The sequence below is a fragment of the Hemiscyllium ocellatum genome, chromosome 43, assembly GCF_020745735.1.
Source record: "Hemiscyllium ocellatum isolate sHemOce1 chromosome 43, sHemOce1.pat.X.cur, whole genome shotgun sequence".
NCBI classification, from domain to species: domain Eukaryota; kingdom Metazoa; phylum Chordata; class Chondrichthyes; order Orectolobiformes; family Hemiscylliidae; genus Hemiscyllium; species Hemiscyllium ocellatum.
In genome coordinates this window covers 16740324-16768239 of record NC_083443.1, presented here as the reverse complement: position 1 = coordinate 16768239, position 27916 = coordinate 16740324, and the positions used below count along the sequence as shown (strand labels likewise).

The window sequence follows — 27916 nt, the reverse complement described above, 5'->3', positions numbered from 1 at the left end:
ACAGCATAGATTTCAGGTGAGAGTGGAAAGATATAAAAGGGTCCTGAGAGGCAATCTTTTCATGCTGAGGGGGTGTGTGTATGGAACGGGCTGCAGAGGAAGTGGTGGAGGCTGGTACAATTACAACATTTAAAAGGCAGATGGGTATATGAATAGGAAGGGTTTAGAAGATATTGGCCAAATGTTGAGAAATGGGACTAATTAGTTTAGGATAGCTGGTCGGCATGGACGAGTTGGATCAAAGGGTCTGTTTCTGTGTTGTATAGCCCTATGATTCTATACATTTCTGCCTGAGAGGAGGGAGTGCTACCAACTTAGCCACGGTTGACACACACACACACACAGCTGATCAAGACCATGCCTGTAGACTAGAGGACAATCTGAACACAGTGATCTGACTGTGTTAGCACCTGAAGTTGAGATGATACTGCTTTCCTTCATTTGACTCTATGTGCCTCAGAACCAGTAATAACGTGATTCAGTCGTTAACCACCCAACAAATAAACAGACTCAATAAGAGCACAAATGGAGCCCTCCTGTAGTTCAGTGGCATTGTCCCTCCCTCTGAACCAAGAGACCCACGTTCAAGTCCAACCTGCTCCAAAGGTGTGTGATAACATCTCTGAACGTGTTGTTTCAGACTAAAAAAAAGATAAAAACAAAAACGATCTGAGAATTTGCCAGGACAAATAGTTGGACAAGAGTCACTCCAACATTCTTCATCAATAATGGAGTATGGGGAACAGACTGGCTGTCCACTTTGAACAGCTGAGATGTTCAGGCAAAAATAGAATCAAAGCAATTAAAAGTGACCCCATTATAAACCAGTATGTGTGGAGAAGACAGGAAATAGCAACAGATGTCTCAAATGATTTCAAGACCCTAACCTCCTGCAGAGATCCAGGTGATGGTTTCAGAACATGCAACCTTCCTCTTTGCTGCTGTTACAGGATCTGAATCTCTCCGTTAGGTTACTGCCTCAATCATTCTCTAGAAATCTGCGGTTCTTTCGTACGTGCTCCCTTTCTCGGTCGTTCTCTTTGGAAACAGTAGAGCAGCCTCCCCAATACGAATGGCTTTTACATGCTTGTGTGGGCATGTCACAGCTGTGCAAAGTGACACAGACAGAATCTATATCCCCGGCATCCCATCCACTGGACAGTGGGAGAGCATCAGAGTCCAGCAACTGAGTTACAGATTAAAAGAGCTCTCTCCTCCCTCTGCATCGCCAACACCAAATAAGTATTTTGTGTCAAGTGGTGCTTGACTGAATTATTCCTCCTCCATCTAAACCTGCTGGCTTTGTTATGGAATACATGCATCAGGAGGCCATTCTGTCCATCATGCCTGTGGTGGTTTTATTACCTAATGTCAGCCTTCTGGCTTTTCCCCACATACCTGTATCCAATTCCCTCTTGAACATCTCAATTGAATCAGCCTCTATCTAGCCATTCCTAATCATTACTGGGATGTGTGTCTTTTGAGTGATGTCTCAACTGAACCAGCCTCGATCTTAACAACTAACAGGCTGTGGGAAAAGGCCTTTTTCTTTGACCCTCACATCACCCTTTCTTGCTTTGCACATCACAGGCGGGAGTGAATTGGCAACAATCTGCAGGTAAACCATTCTCGATACTAAAGCGCAGAGAGTGAGGGCAGGTCTGCAGTGGGGTCAGAGGACATGCAATTCCCTGACAATACACTCATCCCAGTAAGAGTCTTTCAGTAATGATTAGGAACAGCGACCGAGCAGGTTTTTCTGCTCCCTGAAGTTGGCAAGGAAGGGTAAGTAATTGGACAAGTTAGTCCTGTAAAGATATCGCCCCATTTCTCACCACCTCGGCTGTCAAGTGTTAAGCCCGGAAGGCCCTTACTGCCTCATTAATTAGATAGCTTAAACAGTCAAATCTCAGCCACTTAAGACCTTAGCACCCCAGTTATCTGCCTTCTCAAGGAGCAAATACAATGGCTGGTTTTCAGGTCTCTTGTGGTACACCTGTAGTGTCCATTCCTTTCAGCCAGGAGTCTTGCATTTAACTCCCACCTGTTCTAACGGTGTGTCATAACATGGCTGTTTTCCCAACTGGGTGACTTTGTTGGGGGAGGCGGGTGGGTGGAGGCGGGCTGTTCTCACCTCCATTTACTCCAGTTTGGGAACAATTAGGGGCACAAATGAGGCAAGAGCATGATCTCTGAAAGCCAGCTCCCTTGCCTCTGACCCCTATCCAACCCTCATCCCCAACCCCCGTTGACTCTTAGGAGTCACTCCGCGAGAAACAAAGGAAAAAGACCAACCAACATGCTAAGAGGACGTTTCCCTTCATGGGAGAGGCTGGCACCAGACAGCACACTCTCAGAATAAAGGGGCACCAATTTAAGACTGTGATGAGCAGGAATTTCATCTCTCAGACAGTTGGGTGCCTTTGGATATCCCTGTCACAGAGAGCTGTGGGAGCAGAGTCCTTATTTATGCTTAGGGCTGATATTTTTGGATTCTTGACTGAGAAGGGAAATCAAGGATTATGGGGAAAACTCAGAAAAGTGGATATCGGAATGCCAAATCAGCCAATTTTTAAATTATTCATTCACAGGATGATGGTGGCGCTGGCTAGGCCAGTATTTATTGGCCATCCATAGTTGCCCAGAGAGCAGTTAAAAGTCTGCTGTGAGTCAGAAGTCACACGTAGGCCAGATCACGTAAGGACATCAGATTTCCTCCCTTCAGGGGCACGAGTGAACTAAATGGATTTTTCGTACAATTGACACTGGTCATCATTAGACTCAATTGCAGATTTAAACAAAAAAGAAATGGTAGGATTCAAATTGGGATCTGCAGATCATTACCAGGCTCTCTGGATTAATGGTTTAGTGATAATACCAATAGGCCATTGCCATCCTATTGGATGGCAGAGTGGGTTTGAGAAGCTGAATGGCCTCATCCTATTCCTCTTTCTTCCAGTCTGGTTGTCCCACTACTGAATTACTGGAGGAGGAGTCAGCCTCAACCGATGGTCTTAGGACCCAGGAGATTCCAAACTCTTATTGGTTGGCGGTTTCCAGTGAGCCAGAATGCCACTTTTGAGGCCCGTGACAGGCTGGTAAACTTGCCAAGCTGTTGGGTGTAAAATGTTCACCGTTGAATAGGCAGTGGTGGTGGGGGGGGAGGGGGTGCAGTGATTTCGTCCACCCCCAGTACATCTACCATCTCGCAGTGTGAAGTAGAAACATTGGTGGCCAAAGTCCCTTCTGCTACAGAATCAGAAATTATTGGAAAATGAGCAGAACTGAAGAAAGGCATCACTGGACCCGAAACGTTAACTCTGCTTTCTTTCCACAGATGCTGCCAGGCCTGCCGAGTTTTCTCCAGCCATTTCTGATTTCCAGCATGTGCAGTTGTTTGTTTATTTTCTCTGGCAGAACAGATGTTGCCAGATCTCCTGAGTATTTGCAACAGTTTTTATTTCACTGTCTGATTTCAAGCGTCTGCATTATTTTTGTTTTGAAATTTATAATCACATAAACACACACATCTCACTCTGGGAATACACACAAATAAACACTCAGGAGATTCTAATTTGGTTTAATCAGAAATGTAGAAAAACAATATCGGCAGGTCAGCCTCCTCTTGAAAAAGCTTCTTCCCACGCTGAAACCAAGTTCATTTGAAGTGGTAATGGTCCAACAGGTTTAATTGGAAGCACTAGCTTCTGGAACGCTGCTCCTTCATTAGGTGGTTGTGGAGTCCACAACCACCTAATGAAGGAGCAGTGCTCCAAAAGCTAGTGCTTCCAACTAAACCTGTTGGACTGCAACCTGGTGTTGTGTGATTTTTAACTTCGTACACCCCAGTCCAACACCAGCACATCCAAATCATGACAGTGAAAGGCAAAAGGGTAGAAGTATAGACAGTACCTTCAGGAACAGGGAGATAAGCCCATTCCATACTTTCTGCTTCTGCTCCTGTGAGAGATCGGGAAGCGAGCGGAGGTAATCAGAGAACTTCCTTTCCAGACATTCCAGAGCTGTGAAATTCATGTCGTCCTGCTCCTCGGACTCTGTAGGCCGGCTCGTAGCGTTTTCACTCCCTGTCGGTGGAGAGCTTACTGTACATTGAGGAAGCAGAGCAGGCCCCGCCAGCTGTTTCAACCTCTCCATCCCTTTATCCATCTGTACAAGTTCCTGCTTCTCACAGCAGCGGGGAAGAAGTGGCTTTCAATCTGCAAACAAAAACTCCGTTAGCACACCGGGATTTGACTGCCTCTCGGATAATCGCTCACGAGCAGAAGATTTTCACCTATATAGCACCTTTAGAATCATAGAATCCCTACAGTATGGAAACAGGCCCTTCGGCCAAACAAGTCCACACTGACCCTCCGAACAGTATCCCATCCAGATCCATTCCCCCATCCAATATTTATGCCTGATTAATGCACCTAACCTACACAACCCTGAACACTACAGGCAGTTTATCATGGCCAATTCACCTAACCTGCATATAGAACATAGAAAAATACAGCGCAGTACAGGCCCTTTGGCCCTCGATGTTGCGCTGATCCAAGCCCACCTAACCTACACTAGCCCACTATCCTCCATATGCCTATCCAATGCCCATTTAAATGCCCATAAAGAGGGAGAGTCCACCACTGTTACTGGCAGGGCATTCCATGAACTCACGACTCGCTGAGTAAAGAAACTTTGGACTGTGGGAAGAAACCTTTCATGAAATTTTGAATCCACCAAAATGCTTTACAGCCATTTCAGTTTGCATTAAGTGTTGTAATGGGGTAAATTACGTCAGTCATAAACAAAAAGTACATGGTTTATTTTGATTCATAGAATCCCTACAGTATGGAAGCAGGCCATTCAGCCCATCAAGTCCACACTGACGCTTTGAAGAGCATCCTGCTCAGACCCCCCCCTTCCCCTATTCCTAAAATCTGCATGTCCCATGGCTAGTCCACCTAGCCTGCATATCCCTGGACACTATGAGGCAATTTAACACGGCCAATCCACCTAACCTGAACATCTTTGGATTGTGAGGAGGAACCGATACAGGGAGAATGTATAAACTCCATACAGACAGTCGCCAGAGAGTAGAATCAAACCTGGGTTCCTGGTGCTGTGAGGCAGCAGTGCTCACCACTGAGCCAGCGTGCTGCCCCTCAAGTCTCTCAGCTTGATTGGGCAAATCTGTGCCTGTTGGGCCTGTGTGAACAAAACTAGCGCACCCCTGACATGACCTTCCCACACGTCCCAATATTTCCCCACTCCTGCAATTATTGCCAACTCCCCTCTCCCCTGCCATAATTAATTCTCCTGTCACCGCTGATTTTCCTCTCTCGCATTTTCCCATGAATTTTCGACTGCTATGTTGTAGGAGTTTCAAATTCTTGGAGCTTCACAAACTGGATTGTAGGAATTCACGGTCTCTGCTCCCAACGGAACATGTTCCCTCATACATGAGTGGACTTTCACTCTATGCTTTTGAATGTATTAAGTCACAAACAGCAACATCAATAGTAAATGCATGAATAATCATAAACTGTATAACGCGAAAGCATATGCAATAGCACAAAGATAAGTAATTAAAAGCAAATGTAAAATTTAAAACCCTTTTTAAAATTTTGCAAAACATCTGAAACTTAACCCTAATCATTCAAAAGTAAAATTACACAAATATATTTAATACCGCACTTAAAATAAAATCTGTTTCCTGGACTGTGAGACAGCCAGACACACACGACTTTAAAACAAACAGGTTGGCCTTGCATTCCTTCAGTGCACTGGGAAAGCATACAAGGACATACCTGACAATAGCGACTGCTCAAATCCCTCAATAGCTTGCCACATACAAATCCCTTCCCCGAATGTCTGGCTTCATATCTCTCTCCAATCACAGAACCAGTAATGCAATCCTTATCTGCACACCACCAAAATTCTTAGGTTTCGTTCTGCAGCCGAGTCTTTGACCAGTGAATCACCAGAGACCCATGTCATGCGGCTCACTTCCTGAGAAAAGAAGAAGTGAATGAAATGTGGGCTATCATTACATTATAACCCAGTGAGCAAACTTTGCAAAACTTCTCACGAGCACACAGTTACTTAATCATCGTGCTCTGCATTTAACTCTCTTCAATTGTACAGCATAATGAGGTTTGCAACTGGGTTGAATGACACAGAGATATTAGAAGCTGTTTTTATTGGCAGGAGGTTCGTAACCAGATGACAGAGGAGGAAGAAGAAATTAGGTTTTTTTTTAAACTTATAACTCATGATCCGGAATGATTTAGCTGCAATAGTGGTGAGGGCAGATTCAACAGTAACTTTGACAATGGAACAGGACACCTACATGAAAGGAGAAACTTGCAAGGAAAGGATGGGGAGAGGGGCTAATTGGTTAGGTCTTTCAAAGGGCCAAACCCAGGCATGATGAACCAGGTTGACTCTTCCTCTGCTCTCTGTTCAGATTACACAAAACAGTTCAACTGTCTTTCACATTGGAAGCTCACGCTCATCGCCAACACACTCGCCAGCAGTGACTGGACTGCAATTCAAGATGGACAAACCGAAACAGAAGAGAGTTTCCGTTTAACCCGAGCAGTGGAGAGGAGAAAGGGAGTGCTGAGACTGTCAGTGGCAGGGGGAGAATGTGGAGGGAGGAGAAACAGAGCAGAATTCACAAGGGAGTGCTGAGACTGTCAGTGGCAGGGGGAGAATGTGGAGGGAGGAGAAACAGAGCAGAATTCACAAGGCCGCATGCAAAACTGCATTCCTCAAACAGATTCAGATTCAGTGTTGCCGCAGCAGAATATTTCTTCAGCTCAAAAAAAATGTTGAGTTCCTGTTTTTTCCCATATGTAACTGTTGTCATGCCAACAAAACTCTGTCAATTACTGGACATTTCATGGCACCATCTCTTGCAACAGCAGATCATTGACAGCTAACAGAAATTTCACACAATATATGTTCATATGTAATTTGGACTGGCCTGAGATATGTTTATTCATTATTTTGTATATTCTTTTGAAATTCCGCTTCCATTTCAATGAATGGCTGTACGCTGGGCTAAAATTGGGGCATTAGTTCAGATGCACAATTAAAGGTTAGATTAGATTCCCTACAATATGGAAACAGGCCCTTCAGCCCAACATGTCCACACCAACCCTCCAAAGAGTAACCCACCCAGACTCATTTCCCTTTGACTAATGCACATAACACTATGGGCAATTTAGAATGGTCAATTCACCTGACCTGCACATATTTGGACTCTGGGAGGAAACCCATGCAGACACTGGGAGAATGTCTGTGTTGAGTTTGCATAGTCTGGAATCGAAACTGGGACCCTGATGCTGTGAGGCAGCAGTGCTAACCACTGAGCTACCGTGCCACCCATGCAGGTAGCACCTGCAACCACACAGCACTCCCTTAACTAAACCAGCTGAACCTGGATTCCGTCACCAAGTCACTGGGGTGGAGATTGAAACAACAACCCACTCTCTGAGAGGCAATTATGATTATCCTCTGAGCCACACTGAATACCATGATGGAAATATCTCCAATAAGGATCCAATGCATAATCCCAATCAAGCTGAAAGATTTCTTCTTATAGTGCATTAAATTTTAAAATACCAACATTCAGTGTAGGAACTACCACCTGGACAGAAATCTTGGTTTAAAAAAAAACAGTTTTTCAACCAACCTGTTTTGACATTGGTTAGGCTACTTTTGGAATACAGTGTGCAATTATGGTCTCCATGCTATAGGAAAGATGTTGTGAAACTTGAAAGGTTGCAGACAGAAAAGATTTACAAGGATGTCGCCAGGGTTGGAAGGTTTGAGTTATAGGGAGAGGCTGAATAGACTGGGGCGGTTTTCCTTAGAGCATTGAAGGCTGAGGACTGACCTTATAGAGGTTTATAAAATCGTCAGGGGCATGGATAGTCAAGGTCTTTTCCCGGGGATATGGTAGTCCAAAACTAGAAGGCACATGTTTAAGGTGAGGGGAGGAGGATTTAAAAGGGACATAAGGGGCAACATTTCCATGCAGAGGGTGGTGAGTGTATGGAAATGAGCTGCCAGATGAAGTGGTGGAGGTTGGTACGACGATAGCATTTACAAAGCAACTGGATAGGTCCATGATTAGGAAGGGTTTAAAGGAATATGGGCCAAACGCTGGCAAATGGGACAAGATTACTTTAGAATATCTGGTCAGCATGGACAAGATGGATCAAAGATTTGTGTGTTGTATGTCTCTATAACACCCAAGTAGGACTTAAACCCAGACCTGCGGGGCCAGAGGCAGGCACACTACAACAACCCCCCCACCCCCCTCCCCCCCAGGGTCCCAAAACCAGTACTGCAAAGGAAATATCTGATTTACAAAATTCATTTGACATTGCAATGGAATGAAAAAAAAACTAATCGTTCTGCTCACAGATTCACACTGACGACCCGAATGGGTCTACACAAAATGCCCAATGCACAAACACAAATATATTCCTGGCCACATGAAAGCACTTGCACAATCTTTTCTTGAGCTGAGAGAAGATGCCATGTCAGCCATGATCGTGAGTGAGAGTGAAACTCGTTGGGTGAGATGCTGTCTCTTTCATTGCCAAGGAAGAAGAGTGGACAAGGGTCCCTTCGGATACAAAGGACAATGAACTGACATTCCTTTCTCCTGTTTGGTGTGATGTAGAATAGAAAGCTCTGCTTCTGGCAATTATGTAGCAGCTACCGTCACAGACGGTTATGACTTTACAATTGCTGATCTCAATCTCTGGCCCAGCAAGTCTGGGTTTAAGTCAGAGATGTACAACACAGAAACCATTGCTCCAACTTGTCCAACCTTTCTTATCTCTGGAATGTAGTGCTCTGTACCTCAATCCACAAAGAATGTAGTTTTCTCAGGATGCAAAACTGCTACAAGATAAGAGACACTAAAAACAAAATTAAAAGCAAGCAGATAAGCATAAACATGAACTAAAATGTGTTTTTTCCCCAAGAAAAAGAGTTCCAGAAATGGTAACATCAATAAAGATCAATAAAGGAACAAATGTAGTAATTATAATTTTATTTATAAAAAAGGCTAATTTGACTTTTAAATAATAGACAGGAATTTACCATCACTACAGATGCCAGTTTCCAGCTAATTTGATCCACTCCACACGATATTAAGGAATCACTGAAGGCCCAAGATACAAGTGTGGGCCCTGTCAACACACCAGCAATAGCACTGAAGACATGTGCTCTGAACTTGTCACATCCCTAGCCAAGCTCTTCTAGTATAGTTAGAACACTGGCACCTACTCAACAATGTGGAAAATTGTCCAGGTGTGTCCTGTAAAGAAAAAGGCAGCAGAGATCTAACCCAACCAAATACCACCCCATCAGCGACAGAAGGGGTCATCAACAGTGCTAGTAATAACTTGCTCACTGACATCCAGTTTGGGTTCTGCCAGGATCACTCAGCTCCTGACCTCATCTCAGAGTTGCTTCCAACATGAACAAAAGAGCTGAATTCCCGAGGGCAAGTGAGAACGACAGCCCTTTGCGATCAAGGTCGTATTTGACTGAGGGGGGTCATCAATGAGCCCTGGCAAAGCTAGAGTCAGCAGGAATCAAGGTAAAAGTCCCTGCTGTTAGATTTATACCTGATCGTAGGAATGATGGTTATAGTGGTTGGAGATCAATCACCTCAGCTCCAGGACGTCACTACAAGAACAGAACTCTCTTCAGCTACTTCATCAATGACCTTCCCTCCATCAAAAAGGTCAGAAGTGGGGATGTTCACCAATGAGTACACCACATTCAGCATCATTCATGACTCCTCAGATACTGAAGCAATACATGTTCAAACACAACAAGACGTGGACAATATCCACATTTGGCTAAAGAGTAGCTGTGAAAATGTTAGGCTATGAGCATCTCCAACAAGATGGAATCTAATCATTGCCCCTTCGCATTCATTGGCATTGAATCCCCTACTATCAACATTTCCATTGATCAGAAACTGAGACAGGAAATCCAAGATGGCGGCGACTCAGCAAGTCTGAATCTACAGAGCCCTTCCCAAAACCTGGGTAAAGTGGGTTTCCTGCCCCCACCACACTTGCCAAACCACCCAAAAAATTTCTTTAATCTTAATTAGCTGCTGAATATTATATTTAAATAGTCTAATACTGAGTGGATAATGAGTAAATCAAAGGGACCCCTCCCCCACCCTCCTCTCCTCCGGCTGCAGCTGATGTAAAAACAGGCCTTGTAGAGATGATTGCCAGATTGGAATCGACACTCATCGATTTCATTGCAGAATCCAGACAGAGATGGAATGCATTCGAAGAAAAGCTGCAGAAACAGAATCAAACCATGGAGGAGCTGCAGGGCCGAGTGGAGGGGGCGGAACTAAAGGCCACGACCTCCGAGGCTGCAGCACAAACAGCTGCAGAACAGGTGCGAGCTCTGGAGCAGAGAGTCAGGGCCTTTGAAATCTAGATCGATGATATTGACAACAGAAATCAGAGAAAAAATATTCGGTTGCTGGGCCTTCAAGAGCAAGAAGGGAAAGAACAGTTAGTAGTATTTCTGGAGCGATGGCTGCCCCAGCTTTTAAACCTGGGGGCTGAAACTGACCGGGTAAGGCTGGAGTGGGCCTACCGGGTCGCAGCACGCGGATCTGGCCCAAACCAGTGCCCACGCCCGGTCCTGTTCCGGCTGCAGAGTTATAGGGAGAGGCAGATACTCCTGGATGCCTCCAGAAAGCTTGGAAAGGATCCTAAAGCTATGATTCATGAAGGATCCAAGATTATGTTATTTCAGGACTTCTCCCCGGCTTTGGCATGAAGAAGGAAGGCGTTTGATGAGGTGAAGAAATGTTTAAGGGACTTAGATATTCAATACACCTTACGCTACCCAGCGACGCTATGCTTTACCCACGAAGGATCCGAGTATAATTTTAGATCATCGGAAGAGGCCAAGAAACTTTTAGACTCTGTTAAATAAATCGTAAGAGACAATTTATGTTGGCTTGCCTCTCCCACACTCTGTGGGGAGAAATGGATACTTTATTCTACTTTACTTTTGCCTCTGGGAGCGGGGTTGTCTTCCTTGCTATGTTATTATACTTAACTGTAATCTGTTGGAGTTGTAATTTTATAGTTATGTGTGTTTGTACGTGGCATTGATGCTATTAGATATACTCAGGTATGGGTGGGGAGGGGTGGGGGTGCGGCGCTCACTGTTAACTCTAGCTCGGTATTATATCTAAATCCTATTAAGGAGCGCCTGGGTCGAGGGTGGGACACTGTTTGGGAGAGGATATGGTGGAACGTTGGAAAGGTAGTAAGGCCCCCTGAGAACAAGGGGGAAGATCTCCATTCAAACATGTTTAAATTTTTTTTTTGTTTGTTCTTATTGTTTGGAAATAGCTTCCTTTTTATCATACTGGTATGAGTGTATTAGAGAACATTTTCTCTTATTTGAAGGATGTAAGCGACTCAACTATACACTCTGGATGATTGTGGATTAGTTGAATTTTGATGATTATATATTTAAGATCTATTTTTATATTAATGTTTGTGCTTGAAAATTCTGCTTATTTTTGTAAATTTGTCAAAATGTTAAATTCCCAATAAAAATATCTATATAAAAAAAAAGAAACTGAGACGGACCAGACATATAAATAATGTGGCTTCAACCCACACCAAATGAACTGCAGCAATTCAAGATGGCAGCTCACCTCCACCCTCTCAACAGCAACTGGGATGAGCAATATATGTTGACCCAGCCAGCAACGCCCACATCCCTTGATTGAACAATAAGATATAAAAATGGCTGCCATAAGTCATATGACTGCTCGTGTTAATTCATCAACAGCAGACAGCTATTGGTTACCTCAATATCAATCACAAAGTGGGGTATTCGGATTTCAATAAACTTGACGATACTTCAGGCAACAAGCAGAAAACTTGAAGAACCACTCTTACGTCTTTGTATTTGAAAAACATAGAAGATTTTTGTCAACTTACAGGATTCTCCCAATGTCCTCACAGCTGCAACAGAATATTCCTTTGTCTTTTGCAGAAACTCTAATGTCATTAACACTGTCTCTCTGGGGTTCCCCGGACCTTCTGTCAAAAGAGTATCCATTTAAATTGGTGGCACAGTAGTTAGCACTGCTGCCTCACAGCGCCAGAGACTTGCGTTCAATTCCCACTCAGGCGACTGGCTGGGTGGAGTTTGCACGTTCTCCCTGTGTCTGCGTGGGTTTCCTCCGGGTGCTCCGGTTTCCTCCCACAGTCCAAAGATGTGCGGGTCAGGTGAATTGGCCATGCTAAATTGCCCGTAGTGTTAGATAAGGGATAAATGTAAGGGTATGGGTGGGTTGCGAGTCGGTGTGGACTTGTTGGGCCGAAGGGCCTGTTTCCACACTGTAAGTAATCTAATCTAATCTTAAATATCCATTTACAACTATTTGCTCTTTCTCCATTCTTGCCCATTTGACCAAGTTCCCATCATTTGTTGTCACTTCCATTTAAAAAAAAGTGTTTAAATGCTGAGATAGGTGCACATTTACTTACACAGACGGGGGGGGGCTATATATACTGAGAGCAATTAGAGCCCCATAATGCAAGCAAATTCATATCATGTTGATCCTAAATCTACCAGACTGCTACCAGCATGATGATGATTCATCAAAAGTTTTTCTTTAATTCATTCACAGGGTGAGGTGATCACAGGCAAAGCCAGCATATATTGTCCAGCCCTAATTGCCTAGAGGGCAGCTAAGAGACAACCATATTGCTGTGGGTCTGGAGTCACATGTAGGCCAGACCAGGGTAATTTGGCAGCTTTCATTCCTCAAGGACATTAGTGAACCAGGTGAGCTTTTCTGACAATCGAATCATGGTCATCATTAGGCTTTTAATTAAAGCTTTTTAAAAAAAAATTGAATTCCAATTCCACCATCTGCTGTATCGGGATTTAAACCCGGAAACACAGAACATTACATAGGTCGCTGGATTAACAGTCAAGCGACATCTAAAATCAACACTGAAAATGCTGGAGAAACACAGCAGGTCTGGCAGCATCTGTGTAGAAAGAAAAACAGAGTTAATATCTCAGGTTCTGAAGAACAGTCATACTGGACACAAGATGTTAACATTATTTCTCTTCTCACAGATGCTGTCAGATCTGCTCAGTTTCTCCAGCAATTTGTGTTTTTGTTTCGGACACAGTTCCGACAACTCTCATGCTGAAAACAACAGACTTCATGCTAACTATTGTGGCAAAAATCATACCCATTGGCGTAGATCGGCTAGAAGCCAACATTGTTTATTCACCCCTCACTCTCCCCCAAATAGGCATCCCCACATCCCTCCCATCTCCCCTAGCAGAAAACCCCAAGATCTCTGCATTCCCGTGATAGTGGCCTCTTACACTTGAATTTTATCAGCTCAGGACTGAGGGCTGTAGCTTGAGCCATCTGGGCCCAACTCTCCTGAACTCCCTCGCTAAATCTCTCCATGCTCAAGACAGACCTTAAACTGGCCGCTTGGACAAAGAGCTGCCACACTCTGGCCGAACAAGCTGATGTGGCTCATTGTCAACTTACGTCTGCGAATTAACTGCCCTGTGGAATTCTTGCAGTTGTTTCTACCAGATTGGCGGCGCTGCATCAATGCACAAAATTGTTGTTGATAATTTTTGGAAGCGCCTCTTTCCTTGAAACATTCGCATTGTTTTTAAACAGCTCTTGAATTGTAATGCAAAAGCAACAAAGGGCTGATTGGTTTTTATACCGACTCTTTACTCCTGGTGCAGATGTGGGTTTAGACCTGACAGTGATTTGCAGGGTTTCGGGGTCCCCGAACTTTGGGTAAAGCATGTTCACATCCATTTTTGATTCTGATTGTTTGAAACAGAATTGAATTACTGCAGCGCTACACTCTGCTTCCTCTCAAAAATCCAGAAGTTTACTCTAGAACTGTTTTGTTAAAGACCCACCTCGTCAGAAGATGAAGGGAAACAGTGTAAACGTGGGACACTTTGTTTTACATTGTTGGACCAGATGTTTTTTTTTAACATTTGAGAGAAACAATTTGCATACAATGTATCACTTGACAGTTTCACCAACTAAGCGCCAGGTTTCGCTTCCTCCCTGTTTTGTAAGTTGCGTTTCAAATAATGTTTTTTTTTGTTGAAAATAAATAACGCAGGAGGAACTTGGCGGTCTCCTCAAACTGTCGCTTGTTCCGCTTCTGCGACTTAGAAATCTCCCCCTGCACCGATTCGTTCAGTGTCCACCCAGCCAATGGCCAACTCCCAGACTGACCCAGTTTCCTACAATAAATTGTATGAACTTGGGACTTACTTTTAGAATTTGTGCGCCCTCCGTAGGTGGATCGATCTGAAACTGAAGTTCTCGGGTTTGCGAATCACAATACAACTTTTATTTTTGTGGAACTCTGCTGGGAGTTGTTCTTCTGGGGAACACCTTGTCGAGGGCTGGCTGACACACACACAATCGACATCCGGCTTAATCAGGTCAGGCAGCATCCGAGGAGCAGGAGAGTCTTTTGTTTTGGGCAAAAGACTTGGAACAGGCATGATGAAGAGCTTTTGCCTGAAACATCGACTCTCCTGCTCTTCAGATGCTGCCCGACCTGCTGTGCTTTTCCAGCACCACACTCTCGACTCTCACCTCCAGCAACTGCAGTGCCCATTGTCATCCGGTTTAGATTAGATTACTTAGAGTGTGGAAACAGGCCCTTCGGCCCAACAAGTCCACACCAACCCTCCCAGACCCATTCCCCTACATTTACCCGTTCACCTAACACGACGGGCAATGTTTCAATCAAAATAAAATTCGTTGCTAAAGCTTATTTCAGTTTGGAAGATTAATCATCTAGACACCACTGCTAAGCAACCCCAAAGCAAAATAGTTTTTTTTTAAAGAAGAGGAGACACTGTAATGTTTGAATCTTTGAATCTGTTTGCTATAAAAATATTTGAGGAGTTTTACTCATCCTTGTTTTCAAACCCCTTCATGCTCTTCCCCTGCTCAATCGCTGTAATCTCTTCCAGCCTACATTCCTCTAAGATATCTACACTCCTCCAATTCTGGCCTCAGGTTTTAATCACTCCACCACCGGTTACCTCAGCCTCACATTCTGGAATTGTACAATGTGGCCTCTTTTTTTAAATCTCTTTCTATAAGAAGAAACCCCAGCTACTTCTCTCTCTATAATCATACATTTCTATGCTGCCTCAGACAACTGGGCATTCTTAAAAGTCAACCTCTTGCACCAAGCTTTCAGTGACTTGGTGTCGGACTTAGTTCAAAAACGTTCCCATGAAACAGCTAGGGAAAGTGCTAGATAATAGCATTAGATAATAGAGCCAGATTAGTTAATAGGGCCGGATGGGATAACAGGCCACACTGGATAATAGAGCCAGGTTAGATAGTAGGGCCAGACTGGATAATAGAGTCGGATTAGATAGTAAGGCCGGACAGGATAACAGAGTCAGGTTAGATAGTAGGGCAGAACTGGTTAATAGAGCCAGATTAGATAGTAGGGCCGGACTGGATAATAGAGCCAGATTAGATAGTAGGGCCGGACTGGTTAATAGAGCCAGATTAGATAATAGGGTCGGACTGGATAATAGAGTCGGATTAGATAGTAGGGCCGGACTGGATAATAGTGCCAGATTAGATAGTAGGGCCGGACTGGTTAATAGAGCCTGATTAGACAATAGGGTCGGACTGGATAATAGAGTCGGATTAGATAGTAGGGCCGGACTGGATAATAGTGCCAGATTAGATAGTAGGGCCGGACTGGTTAATAGAGCGAGATTAGATAGTAGGGCCGGACTGGATAATAGAGTCAGATTAGATAGTAGGGCCATACTGGATAATAGAGTCGGATTAGAGAGTAGGGCCGGACTGGTTAATAGTGCCAGATTAGATAGTAGGGCCAGACTGGATAATAGAGTCAGATTAGATAGTAGGGACAGACTGTATAATAGAGTCGTAATAGATAGTAGGGCCGGACTTGTTAATAGAGCCAGATTAGATAGTAGGGCCATACTGGATAATAAAGACGGATTAGAGAGTAGGGCCGGACTGGATAATAGAGTCAGATTAGACAGTAGGGCCATACTGGATAATAGAGACGGATTAGAGAGTAGGGCTGGACTGGATAATAGAGCCTGATTAGATAGTAGGGCCACACTGGATAGTAGAGATGGATTAGAGAGTAGGGCCGGACTGGATAATAGAGTCGGATTAGATAGTAGGGCCGGACTGGTTAATGGAGCCAGATAAGATAGTAGGGCCGGACTGGATAATAGAGCCTGATTAGATAATAGGGTCGGACTGGATAATAGAGTCGGATTAGATAATAGGGTCGGACTGGATAATAGAGTCGGATTAGATAGTACGGCCGGACTGGATAATAGAGCCTGATTAGATAGTAGGGCCATACTGGATAATAGAGACGGATTAGATAGTAGGGCCGGACTGGTTAATAGAGCCAGATTAGATAGTAGTGTCAGACGGGATAATAGAGCCAGGTTAGGTAATAGGGCCAGACTGGTTAATAGAGCCAGATTAGATAGTAGGGCCGGAATGGTTAATAGAGCCAGATTAGATAGTGGGGCCGGACTGGATTATAGAGTCAGATTAGATAGTAGGGCCGGACTGGATAATAGAGCCAGGTTAGGTAATAGGGCCGGACTGGATAATAGAGTCGAATTAGATAGTAGGGCCGGACTGAATAATAGAGTCGAATTAGATAGTAGGGCCGGACTGAATAATAGAGTCGAATTAGATAGTAGGGCCGGACTGGATAATAGAGTTGGATTAGATAGTAGGGCAGGACTGAATAATAGAGTCAGATTAGATAATAGGGCCTGACTGGATAATAGAGTCAGATTAGATAGCAGTGTCGGACTGGATAATAGAGTCGGATTAGATAGTAGGGCCGGACTGGTTAATAGAGTCAAAAATGAGGTCTGCAGATGCTGGAGATCACAGCTGCAAATGTGTTGCTGGTCAAAGCACAGCAGGTTAGGCAGCATCTCAGGAATAGAGAATTCGACGTTTCGAGCATAAGCCCTTCATCAGGAATAAGAGAGAGAGAGCCAAGCAGATAAGATAGTAGGGCCGGACTGGTTAATAGAGCCAGATTAGATAGTAGTGCCGGACTGGATAATAGGGTCAGATTAGATAGTAGGGACAGACTGTATAATAGAGTCATAATAGATAGTAGGGCCGGACTAGATAATAGAGCCAGATTTGGGTAATAGGGCCAGACTGGATAATAGAGTCAGATTAGACAGTACGGCCGGACTGGTTAATAGAGCCTGATTAGATAATAGGGTCGGTCTGGATAATAGAGTCGGATTAGATAGTAGGCCCGACTGGATAATAGAGCCAGATTAGATAGTAGGGCCGGACTGGATAATAGAGTCGGATTAGATAGTAGGGCCGGACTGGTTAATAGAGCCAGATTAGATAGTAGGGCCGGACTGGATAATAGAGTCAGATTAGATAGTAGGGCTGGATTGAATAATAGAGCCATGTTAGATAGTAGGGTCGGACTGGATAATAGAGTCGGATTAGATAGTAGGGAGAGACTGTATAATAGAGTCGTAATAGATAGTAGGGCCGGACTTGTTAATAGAGCCAGATTAGATAGTAGGGCCGGACTGGATAATAGAGCCAGATTTGGGTAATAGGGCCGGACTAGATAATAGAGTCGGACTAGATAATAGGGCCGGACGGGTTAATAGAGCCAGATTAGATAGTAGGGCCAGACTGGATAATAGAGTCAGATTAGATAGTAGGGCCATACTGGATAATAAAGACAGATTAGAGAGTAGGGCCGGACTGGATAATATTGCCAGATTAGATAGTATGGCCGGACTGGTTAATAGAGCCTGATTAGATAATAGGGTCGGACTGGATAATAGAGTCGGATTAGATAGTAGGGCCCGACTGGATAATAGAGTCAGATTAGATAGTAGGGCCATACTGGATAATAGAGACGGATTAGATAGTAGGGCCGGAATGGTTAATAGAGCCAGATTAGATAATAGGGCCTGACTGGATAATAGAGTCAGATTAGATAGTAGGCCCGACTGGATAATAGAGTCAGATTAGATAGTAGGGCCATACTGGATAATAGAGACGGATTAGAGAGTAGGGCCGGACTGGTTAATAGTGCCAGATTAGATAGTAGGGCCGGACTGGTTAATAGAGCCAGATTAGGTAATAGGGCTGGACTAGATAATAGAGTCAGATTGGATAGTAGTGTCAGACGGGATAATAGAGCCAGGTTAGGTAATAGGGCCAGACTGGTTAATAGAGCCAGATTAGATAGTACGGCCGGACTGGATAATAGAGTCAGATTAGATAGTAGGGACAGACTGTATAATAGAGTCATAATAGATAGTAGGGCCGGACTAGATAATAGAGCCAGATTTGGGTAATAGGGCCAGACTGGATAATAGAGTCAGATTAGACAGTACGGCCGGACTGGTTAATAGAGCCTGATTAGACAATAGGGTCGGTCTGGATAATAGAGTCGGATTAGATAGTAGGCCCGACTGGATAATAGAGTCAGATTAGATAGTAGGGCCGGACTGAATAATAGAGCCATATTAGATAGTGGGGTCGGACTGGATAATAGAGTCGGACGAGATAGTAGTGCCGGATGGGTTAATAGAGCCAGATTAGATAGTAGGGCCATACTGGATAATAGAGACGGATTAGAGAGTAGGGCCGGACTGGATAATAGTGCCAGATTAGATAGTAGGGCCGGACTGGTTAATAGAGCCAGATTAGATAGTAGGGCCGGACTGGATAATAGAGCCGGATTAGAGAGTAGGGCCGGACTGGATAATAGAGCCAGATTAGATAGTAGGGCCAGACTGGATAATAGAGCCATATCAGATAGTAGGGCGGGACTGGATAATAGAGTCGGATTAGATAGTAGGGCCGGACTGGTTAATAGAGTCAAATTAGATAGTAGGGCCAGACTGGATAATAGAGCCAGATTAGGGTAATAGGGTCGGACTGGTTAATAGAGCCAGATTAGGGTAATAGGGTCGGACTGGTTAATAGAGCCAGATTAGATTGTAGGGCCGGACTGGATAATAGAGCCAGAATAGGTAATAGGGCCGGACTGGATAATAGAGTCGGATTAGATAGTCGGGCCGGACTGGATAATAGAGTCGGATTAGATAGTAGGGCCGGACTGGTTAATGGAGCCAGATAAGATAGTAGGGCCGGACTGGATCATAGAGTCGGATTAGATAGTAGGGCCGGACTGGTTAATGGAGCCAGATTAGACAATAGGGTCGGACTGGATCATAGAGTCGGATTAGATAGTAGGGCCGGACTGGTTAATGGAGCCAGATTAGACAATAGGGTCGGACTGGATCATAGAGTCGGATTAGATAGTAGGGCCCGACTGGATAATAGAGTCGGATTAGATAGTATGGCCGGACTTGTTAATAGAGTCGGATTAGATAGTAGGGCCCGACTGGATAATAGAGACGGATTAGAGAGTAGGCCCGACTGGATAATAGAGTCAGATTAGATAGTAGGGCCATACTGGATAATAGAGACGGATTAGAGAGTAGGGCCGGACTGGTTAATAGAGTCAAATTAGATAGTAGGGCCAGACTGGATAATAGAGCCAGATTAGGGTAATAGGGTCGGACTGGTTAATAGAGCCAGATTAGGGTAATAGGGTCGGACTGGTTAATAGAGCCAGATTAGATTGTAGGGCCGGACTGGATAATAGAGCCAGAATAGGTAATAGGGCCGGACTGGATAATAGAGTCGGATTAGATAGTCGGGCCGGACTGGATAATAGAGTCGGATTAGATAGTAGGGCCGGACTGGTTAATGGAGCCAGATAAGATAGTAGGGCCGGACTGGATCATAGAGTCGGATTAGATAGTAGGGCCGGACTGGTTAATGGAGCCAGATTAGACAATAGGGTCGGACTGGATCATAGAGTCGGATTAGATAGTAGGGCCGGACTGGTTAATGGAGCCAGATTAGACAATAGGGTCGGACTGGATCATAGAGTCGGATTAGATAGTAGGGCCCGACTGGATAATAGAGTCGGATTAGATAGTATGGCCGGACTTGTTAATAGAGTCGGATTAGATAGTAGGGCCCGACTGGATAATAGAGACGGATTAGAGAGTAGGCCCGACTGGATAATAGAGTCAGATTAGATAGTAGGGCCATACTGGATAATAGAGACGGATTAGAGAGTAGGGCCGGACTGGTTAATAGAGTCAAATTAGATAGTAGGGCCAGACTGGATAATAGAGCCAGATTAGGGTAATAGGGTCGGACTGGTTAATAGAGCCAGATTAGGGTAATAGGGTCGGACTGGTTAATAGAGCCAGATTAGATTGTAGGGCCGGACTGGATAATAGAGCCAGAATAGGTAATAGGGCCGGACTGGATAATAGAGTCGGATTAGATAGTCGGGCCGGACTGGATAATAGAGTCGGATTAGATAGTAGGGCCGGACTGGTTAATGGAGCCAGATAAGATAGTAGGGCCGGACTGGATCATAGAGTCGGATTAGATAGTAGGGCCGGACTGGTTAATGGAGCCAGATTAGACAATAGGGTCGGACTGGATCATAGAGTCGGATTAGATAGTAGGGCCGGACTGGTTAATGGAGCCAGATTAGACAATAGGGTCGGACTGGATCATAGAGTCGGATTAGATAGTAGGGCCCGACTGGATAATAGAGTCGGATTAGATAGTAGGGCCGGACTTGTTAATAGAGTCGGATTAGATAGTAGGGCCCGACTGGATAATAGAGACGGATTAGAGAGTAGGGCCGGACTGGATAAAAGTGCCAGATTAGATAGTAGGGCCGGATTGGTTAATAGAGTCAGATTAGATAGTAGTGTCAGACAGGATAATAGAGCCAGGTTAGGTAATAGGGCCAGACTGGTTAATAGAGCCAGATTAGATAGTGGGGCCGGTCTGGATAATTGAGCCAGATTAGGTAGTAGTGCCAGACTGGATAATAGAGTCAGATTAGATAGTAGGGTCGGACTGAATAATAGAGCCATATTAGATAGTAGGGTCGGACTGAATAATAGAGTCGGATTAGATAGTAGGGCCGGACTGGTTAATAGAGTCAGATTAGATCGTAGGGCCGGACTGGTCAATAGAGCTAAGTTAGATTGTAGTGCCGGACTGGATAATAGGGTCAGATTAGATAGTAGGGACGGACTGTATAATAGAGTCATAATAGATAGTAGGGCCGGACTGGTTAATAGAGTCAGATTAGATCGTAGGGCCGGACTGGTCAATAGAGCTAGGTTAGATTGTAGTGCCGGACTGGATAATAGGGTCAGATTAGATAGTAGGGACGGACTGTATAATAGAGTCATAATAGATAGTAGGGCCGGACTGGATAATAGAGATGGATTAGATAGTAGTGCCGGACTGGTTAATAGAGCCAAATTAGATAGTAGGGCCGAAATGGATAATAGAGTCAGATTAGAAAATAGGGCCAGACTGGATAATAGAGTCGGATTAGATAGTAGGGCTGGACTGGATAATAGAGTCGGGTTAGATAGTAGGGCTGGACTGGTTAATAGAGCCGGATTAGGTAATGGGGCTGGATGGGATAACAGGCCAGACTGGATAACACAATCGGACTGGATAATAGAGTCAGACTGTATAGTAGAGCCAAATTAGATAATAGGGCCTGATGGGATAATAGAGCCTGTTTGGATAATAGAGGTGGAATGGGTAATAGGGCCAGATCAGATAATTGAGCTGGTGCATGCACGACGGGCCGAGTTGCCTGCATTGGCACCATGGTACTTCTGTGATAAGTTGTTGTTAAAATGATGTTGAGCCGCAGTCAAGATCCTTTCAATCTGCAAGTTTAAAAAAAACTCGAGTATGGGGGAAAATAAAGACTTGCATTGATGTTGTACGTTTCCTGATCACCAGGCACCCCAAATGACTTTCGATCCAATGAGGTACTCCCTAGAATGTAGTCACTGTTTGAATGTAGGAAATGCAGCAGTTATTATACACACAGCAAGCTCCATGAAAGCTACGTGATTATGCCCAGATCTTCTGATTTTGTGACATTGGGTGAGGGATAAATATTTGTCAGGACACCAGGGAGAGGGCCCCATGGTGCAGCATTTTTGATATCTTCCTGACAGGGTAGATAGCTCTCACTTTAACATCTCATCCCTAAGACAGCACCACAGAACTACACTGGAGTGCAGTCCTCAATTTCGAAGTTCAAGCACTTTAGTGGGCCTCATTTTGGATCCTCTGCGACATTAACTTACTATTGGTTATAACTGACATCAGGAATGTGGGATTCTGCAAGGGATGATCATTAGCTCAGACAGCAAACCTATAGCAAGCTCTGAGCTAGGTCAGGATCATGCTGGTCAGGTACATAGTGAAATGTCAATATGAGAGTGTTCCCAGAGCTTTCTAAATACCTGAATCAACTCTAGGTGACTTCAGAAATTGCACTGGGGTTTTTGCTTCAGATAAGGCTAAATCTATATATTTAAGAAAATCTTAGCAGTGTGAGAGGAGCTCTACACTATAATAGAAGTGAACAGTGCTGACTTGCAAGGCAGGAATTGAATTCAATAGTGTTAATTATATATCAAACTTTAGCAGTGAATGTTCTCAGTTTCTAAGTATCGACAAGCCAGCTGACTTCAATTTGTTACCGTTCATTAGTTTGCCCTGGAAATGTTGAATAACTTTTGTTTAATCTATTGCAGCACGGAGGCTCATTGATTAGCACAGTTGCCTCACAGCGCCAGGGGTCCAGGTTCAATTCCCGCCTCAGGTGAATGTCCGTGTGGAGTTTGCATCTTCTCCCTGTGTCTGTGTGGATTTCCTCCAGCTGCTCCAGTTTCCTCCTACAATCCAAATGTGCAGGTTAGGTGGATTGTCCATGCTAAATTGTCCATAGTGTTTAGGGATGTGTAGGTTAGGTGCATTAGTCTGGACTAATAGGGTAGGGGAATGGGTCTGGGTGGATTATTCTTCAGAGAGTCAGTGTGGACTTGTTGGGCCACATTGCCTGTTTCCACACTGTAGGGATTCCATGATTCAGAAATTGCAGTAATCATATCAAAATGTGAGAGAGATTCCAGGAGACTATAAATGTCACATGGTAGAAGAGTGAATTAGCATTAAAACTAAAGCAAAATGTACCACATACAGCAACAACACTGCTTTTCTATGGTATTTTTAACATAGTAAATTGACTCAAGGTGCTTCACAAGAAGTTATTCAAACAGAATAATTTGGTTTCAAGCCCATAAAGAGACATTAGGGGAGATGACCTAAAGCTTGAGATAGATTTTAATATTGAATCTCGGAGTTGGGACGTCATGTTGAAGTTGGTGAGGCATTTTCTGGAGTACTGTGTCCAGTTCTGGTCACCCAGTTATAGGAAGGATATTATGAAACTAGAGAGGAAAGATTTACCAGGATGTTGCCAAATATGGTTGGTTTGAATTATAAGGAGAGACTGGATAGGTCAGGGATTTTTTCACTGGAGTGTAGGAGGTTGAGGGGTGACCTTAGAGAGGTTTATAAGCTCATGTGGAGTATAGATAAGGTGAATAGTAAGGGTCTTTTCCTCTAAGGTAGTGGATTTCAAGACCAGGGGCCTATGTTTAAGGTGAGTGGAAAAAGATTTAAAAAGGACACGAGGGGCAACTTTTTTACACAGAAAGTGGGTAGTAAGTGGAATGAATTTCCAGAGGAATTGGTGAATGCAAGTACAATTACAACACTGAAAAGATATTTGGATTGGAGGGACATGGGCCAAGTGCAGACAGGTGGGACTAGTTTAGTTTGGGATTATGGTCAGCATGGACTGGTTGGACCGAAGGGTCTGTTTATGTGCTGTATGACCCTATGATTCCAAAACACAGCTTGTATTTATATGGTGCCCTGAACATGACAAATGACCCAAGACACTTAAGGAGAGTCTTAGAAAAGAGTGAGATAAAAAGAATTTTGAGGTGGGAATTCCAGAACTTCATGACGTGAAGAAGAGTTACACCCAAAACATTGACTTCTCCACCTCCTGATGCTGCCTGGCTTGCTGTGTTCTTCCAGCCTCCTGCTTGTCTACCTTCACGTTTTAATGGCAACTCCTCACCCTTGTTCCCAGCATTATAATGGCATTCTGAGAAGCTTGGGTTAATGCATTGGCACCAATCTTTCTTGCTAGTTTTGGGCCACATCTAGAATATTGTGGGCAGTTTTGGTCTCCTTATCTGAGGAAGGATGCTCTTGCTCTCGAGGGAGTGCAGTGAAGGTTTACCAGGCTGATTCAGGGGAAGGAGGGACTGACATATTAGGAGAGATTGACTAGGTTAGGATTGTTTTTGCTTGAGTTCAGACGAATGAGGGGGGAATCTCACAGAGATTTATAAAATTCTAACGGGATTAGATAGGGTTGATGTTCCCGATGGTAGGTGTGTCCAGAACCAGGGGTCAGAGTCTGAGGATTCTGGCCATTTAGGATGGAGATGAGGAGATATTTCTTCACCCAGAGAGTGGTGAGCCTGTGGAATTCATTACCACAGGAAGTAGTTGATGCCAAAACAATGAATGCATTCAAAAGGCAGCTCCATATAAAATGTGGGATGAATGGGATCAAAGGTTATGGGGAGAAAGCAGGATTAGACTATTGAGTTGGACAGTCAGCCATGATCGTGGTGAATGGCAGAGCAGGCTCAAAGGGATGAATGGCCTCCTCCTGCTCTGACCTTCTATGTTTCTATGTTTTGACCTGAGCTACAGGTACCATGTCAGAAGGCTGCCCACAAAAGCTCTGCAGCAGAATTTAGGCTCAATCCTGATAAACAACAGATAGGTTTGTCACATAATACTTATGATGTGGACATGCCAGTGTAGGACTGGAGTAGACAAAGTCAGAAGTCACTCTACGCAAGATTATAGTCCAACAAATTAATTTGAAATCACAAGCTTTCAGAGCACTGTTGAGGGGGCATCAATCTGAAAGCTTGAGGTTTCAAACAAACTGGTTGGACTATAACCTGGTGTCGCATGACTGTTAGCATAATACCTGGTCGTGTAACACCTGAGACACATTATTGTCTCTTGTGAGACGGTCAGGTTCAATGTAAGTATATTATTACTTAGCCACATGTTGTTAAGACCAAGAACAATCATTGAAGCACAATTCAGGCTCAGCTGAACAACTGCAGGACATATGGAATTCTTGTTAGCTCCTCCCACAAACTGTCCCCTCTATGCTGGAGGGGAGAGCTTATTTTATGTTGTCTGTTACATCATTCACTGGGGTAGTATGCTGGAAATTACATCCTTATAACTTACAATGTGTTCCGGTAACTTAACTTGAAAGCTGCAAATATCTTCTTCCATACTTTCTTTATTTCAAAGTGGTATCTTTTCCCATTTTGGAGTCCACAGTACAACTAGAAAATGGAAAAAAATGGTCTTTACAGTTAAGGTCTTTCAGGTACTAATTGCTTGACACTGAAAGTAAGGCCCCAGTGAGATGTTAATCATCAACAATTAAGAGGCCATGCAAGTTCAAGTTAGACTATCCAATGGAATCTCAATAGAAACCCACTCTTCTGCTCCATCCAACTCTATTGCTACATTCCACTTCTTCACAAAGCTCTGGAATTGCCACTTCAAAATTCTTTTTATCAAACTCTCTTCTAAGGATCTTAGAGTCATAGAGTTGTACAGCACAGAAACAGGCCCTTTGGTCTGACTTATCCATTCCGACCAGATATCCCAACCAAGTCTAGTCCCACCTGCCAGCACCTAGCCCATATCTTTCCAAACCCTTCCTATTCATATACCTACCCAGATGCCTTTTAAATGTTGCAATTGTACCAGCCTCCACCACGCCCTCTGGCAGCTCATTCCGTACACGAACCACCCTGTGTGTGAATAAGTTGCCCCTTAGGTCTCTTTTATATCTTCCCCTTCTCACCCTAAACCTATGCCTTCTAGTTCTGGACTTCCCCATTCCAGGGAAAAGACTTTGTCTATTTATCCTATCCATGCCCCTCATGATTTTATAAACCTCTATAAGGTCACCCCTGAGCCTCCAACGCTCCATGAAAAACAGTCCCAGCCTGTTCAGCCTCTCCCTATAGCTTAAATCGTCCAACCCTGGCAACATGTTTGTAAATCTTTTCTGATCCCTGTCAAGTTTGACAACATCTTTCTGATAGGAAGGAGACCAGAATTGCAAGCAATGTTCCGGCAGTGGCCTAACCAATGTTCTGTTCAGCTGCAACTTGACTTAACATGGAATCCCTAAGGGGATATCACCTCTATAACATTCCCATATCTTCTGGAACTTATTTCTCCCCAGCTTTAAAACATCTCAAGACATTTCTGCATTCCTGGCAGCTAATATTAATTTCTCTGCTATTATGACACTCTTCACCTTTCAAGAACCTGTTCCTGGCTTCATCTTTCTCTCTAGTAGTCATAAAACTCAAGTCTGCAAAAGAACCTCAACAGTTAATTTCCACCCTGCCAAATGACATGCTGGTCATTGAGCTGAAATGATATGATTTATTGTAAATAACCAAAGCAAAAGTGTACTAATCTCAGGCTCTGAAACCAAATTTCTATTCCACAATTATATTCAGACCTAGATGTCCTTGGACAGGAAGCATGTGATATTCAATCGTAGGCTTGAGGCCTTCAGCACCCTACTGTGAAGTATCTTGGGACATGTGTCTCATTCAAGGCACCAAACAAATACAAGTTGTGTTGTTGAAATCTATCTCCAGTCAAATCTTCGGTCACCTCCCCCAATGTCTCTTTACAGGCTTGAAGTCAAATTCTGCTTGATGAATCTTCCCGACTCTGGCGACTGACTGTGTGGAGTTTGCATGTTCTCCCCGTGTCTGCGTGGGTTTCCTCCGGGTGCTCCGGTTTCCTCCCACAGTCCAAAGATGTGCGGGTCAGGTGAACTGGCCATGCTAAATTGCCCGTAGTGTTAGGTAAGGGGTAAATGTAGGGGTATGGGTGGGTTGCGCTTCGGCGGGTCGGTGTGGACTTGTTGGGCCGAAGGGCCTGTTTCCACACTGTAAGTCTAATCTAATATTCTCATGTATTTAATTACCAAGGCCAAAAGCTCTGGAATTCTTTCCCTGTAATTTCTCCACTCCTTTCCTCCTGTTCTCAGTTGCACCTTAATACTGACCTCTTCAATTAGCTTTTGGCCATCCTAATGGCCCAGATTTTGCAACCAGTCAAAACAGTGGTTCCCTACAATGATGTGTGTCTTCTTAAACATTTGAATGGAAATGTGCTGTCTATGAGTAGCTCAGGCAACACAGTGGCCTCTACAGGGCATCTGTTAGCAAGGCAGGAAAGAGGAAAGCTCTTCAATCAAAACATGATGAAGAATTCTAGCAGAGTCCCATAGTGTGAAAACCAGAAAGTATAATCCAGTTTGTTAAACATCAATAAAAGAGACACAAAGTCAAAGTTTTTCAAATATACCAAGGAGAGGTCAAGGTAACCATGGCTACCAAGGGAAACCAGGGATATCATCAAAGCAAAAGAAAGGGCTTACAATGTGATGAAGAAGGCAATGGATTGGGAAGCCTTTAAAACCCAGCAAAGCACAACCAAAAATGAAATGAGCATGAGGAAAAGATGAAATATGAGGGTAACCCTAGCTAATAATATAAAATAAGATTGCAAGAGACTCTTTAAATATATAAAAGGGAAGAGAGAAGCAAGAGTGGACATTGGACCACTAGACAATAAGACTGGGTAAGTAGTAATTGGGAACAAAGAAATGGTACTTTAGAAATGGAACTGAAGAGGTACTTT

The 27916-nt window shown here is 43.9% G+C and overlaps 1 protein-coding gene across 3 annotated transcripts in view; it reads right to left on the bottom strand.

The window, feature by feature from the left end:
* wdfy4 (WDFY family member 4) overlaps positions 1–14466 on the bottom strand; it is a 315729-nt gene extending 301263 nt beyond the window's left edge. Inside the window, exons 1-3 of one of the 3 annotated variants that reach the window (XM_060854390.1) lie at positions 14372–14466; positions 5808–6009; positions 3913–4217 (exon numbers count right to left, since the gene is read on the bottom strand). In XM_060854390.1, coding sequence (XP_060710373.1) covers positions 3913–4167 — 255 coding nt within the window. In that variant the 5' untranslated portion in view covers positions 4168–4217; positions 5808–6009; positions 14372–14466. Of the gene's footprint in view, positions 1–3912; positions 4218–5807; positions 6010–14371 lie in introns of those variants that run through there. The other 2 variants (XM_060854388.1, XM_060854389.1) reach the window with 2 other exon arrangements.
* Positions 14467–27916: the final 13450 nt, after the last annotated feature.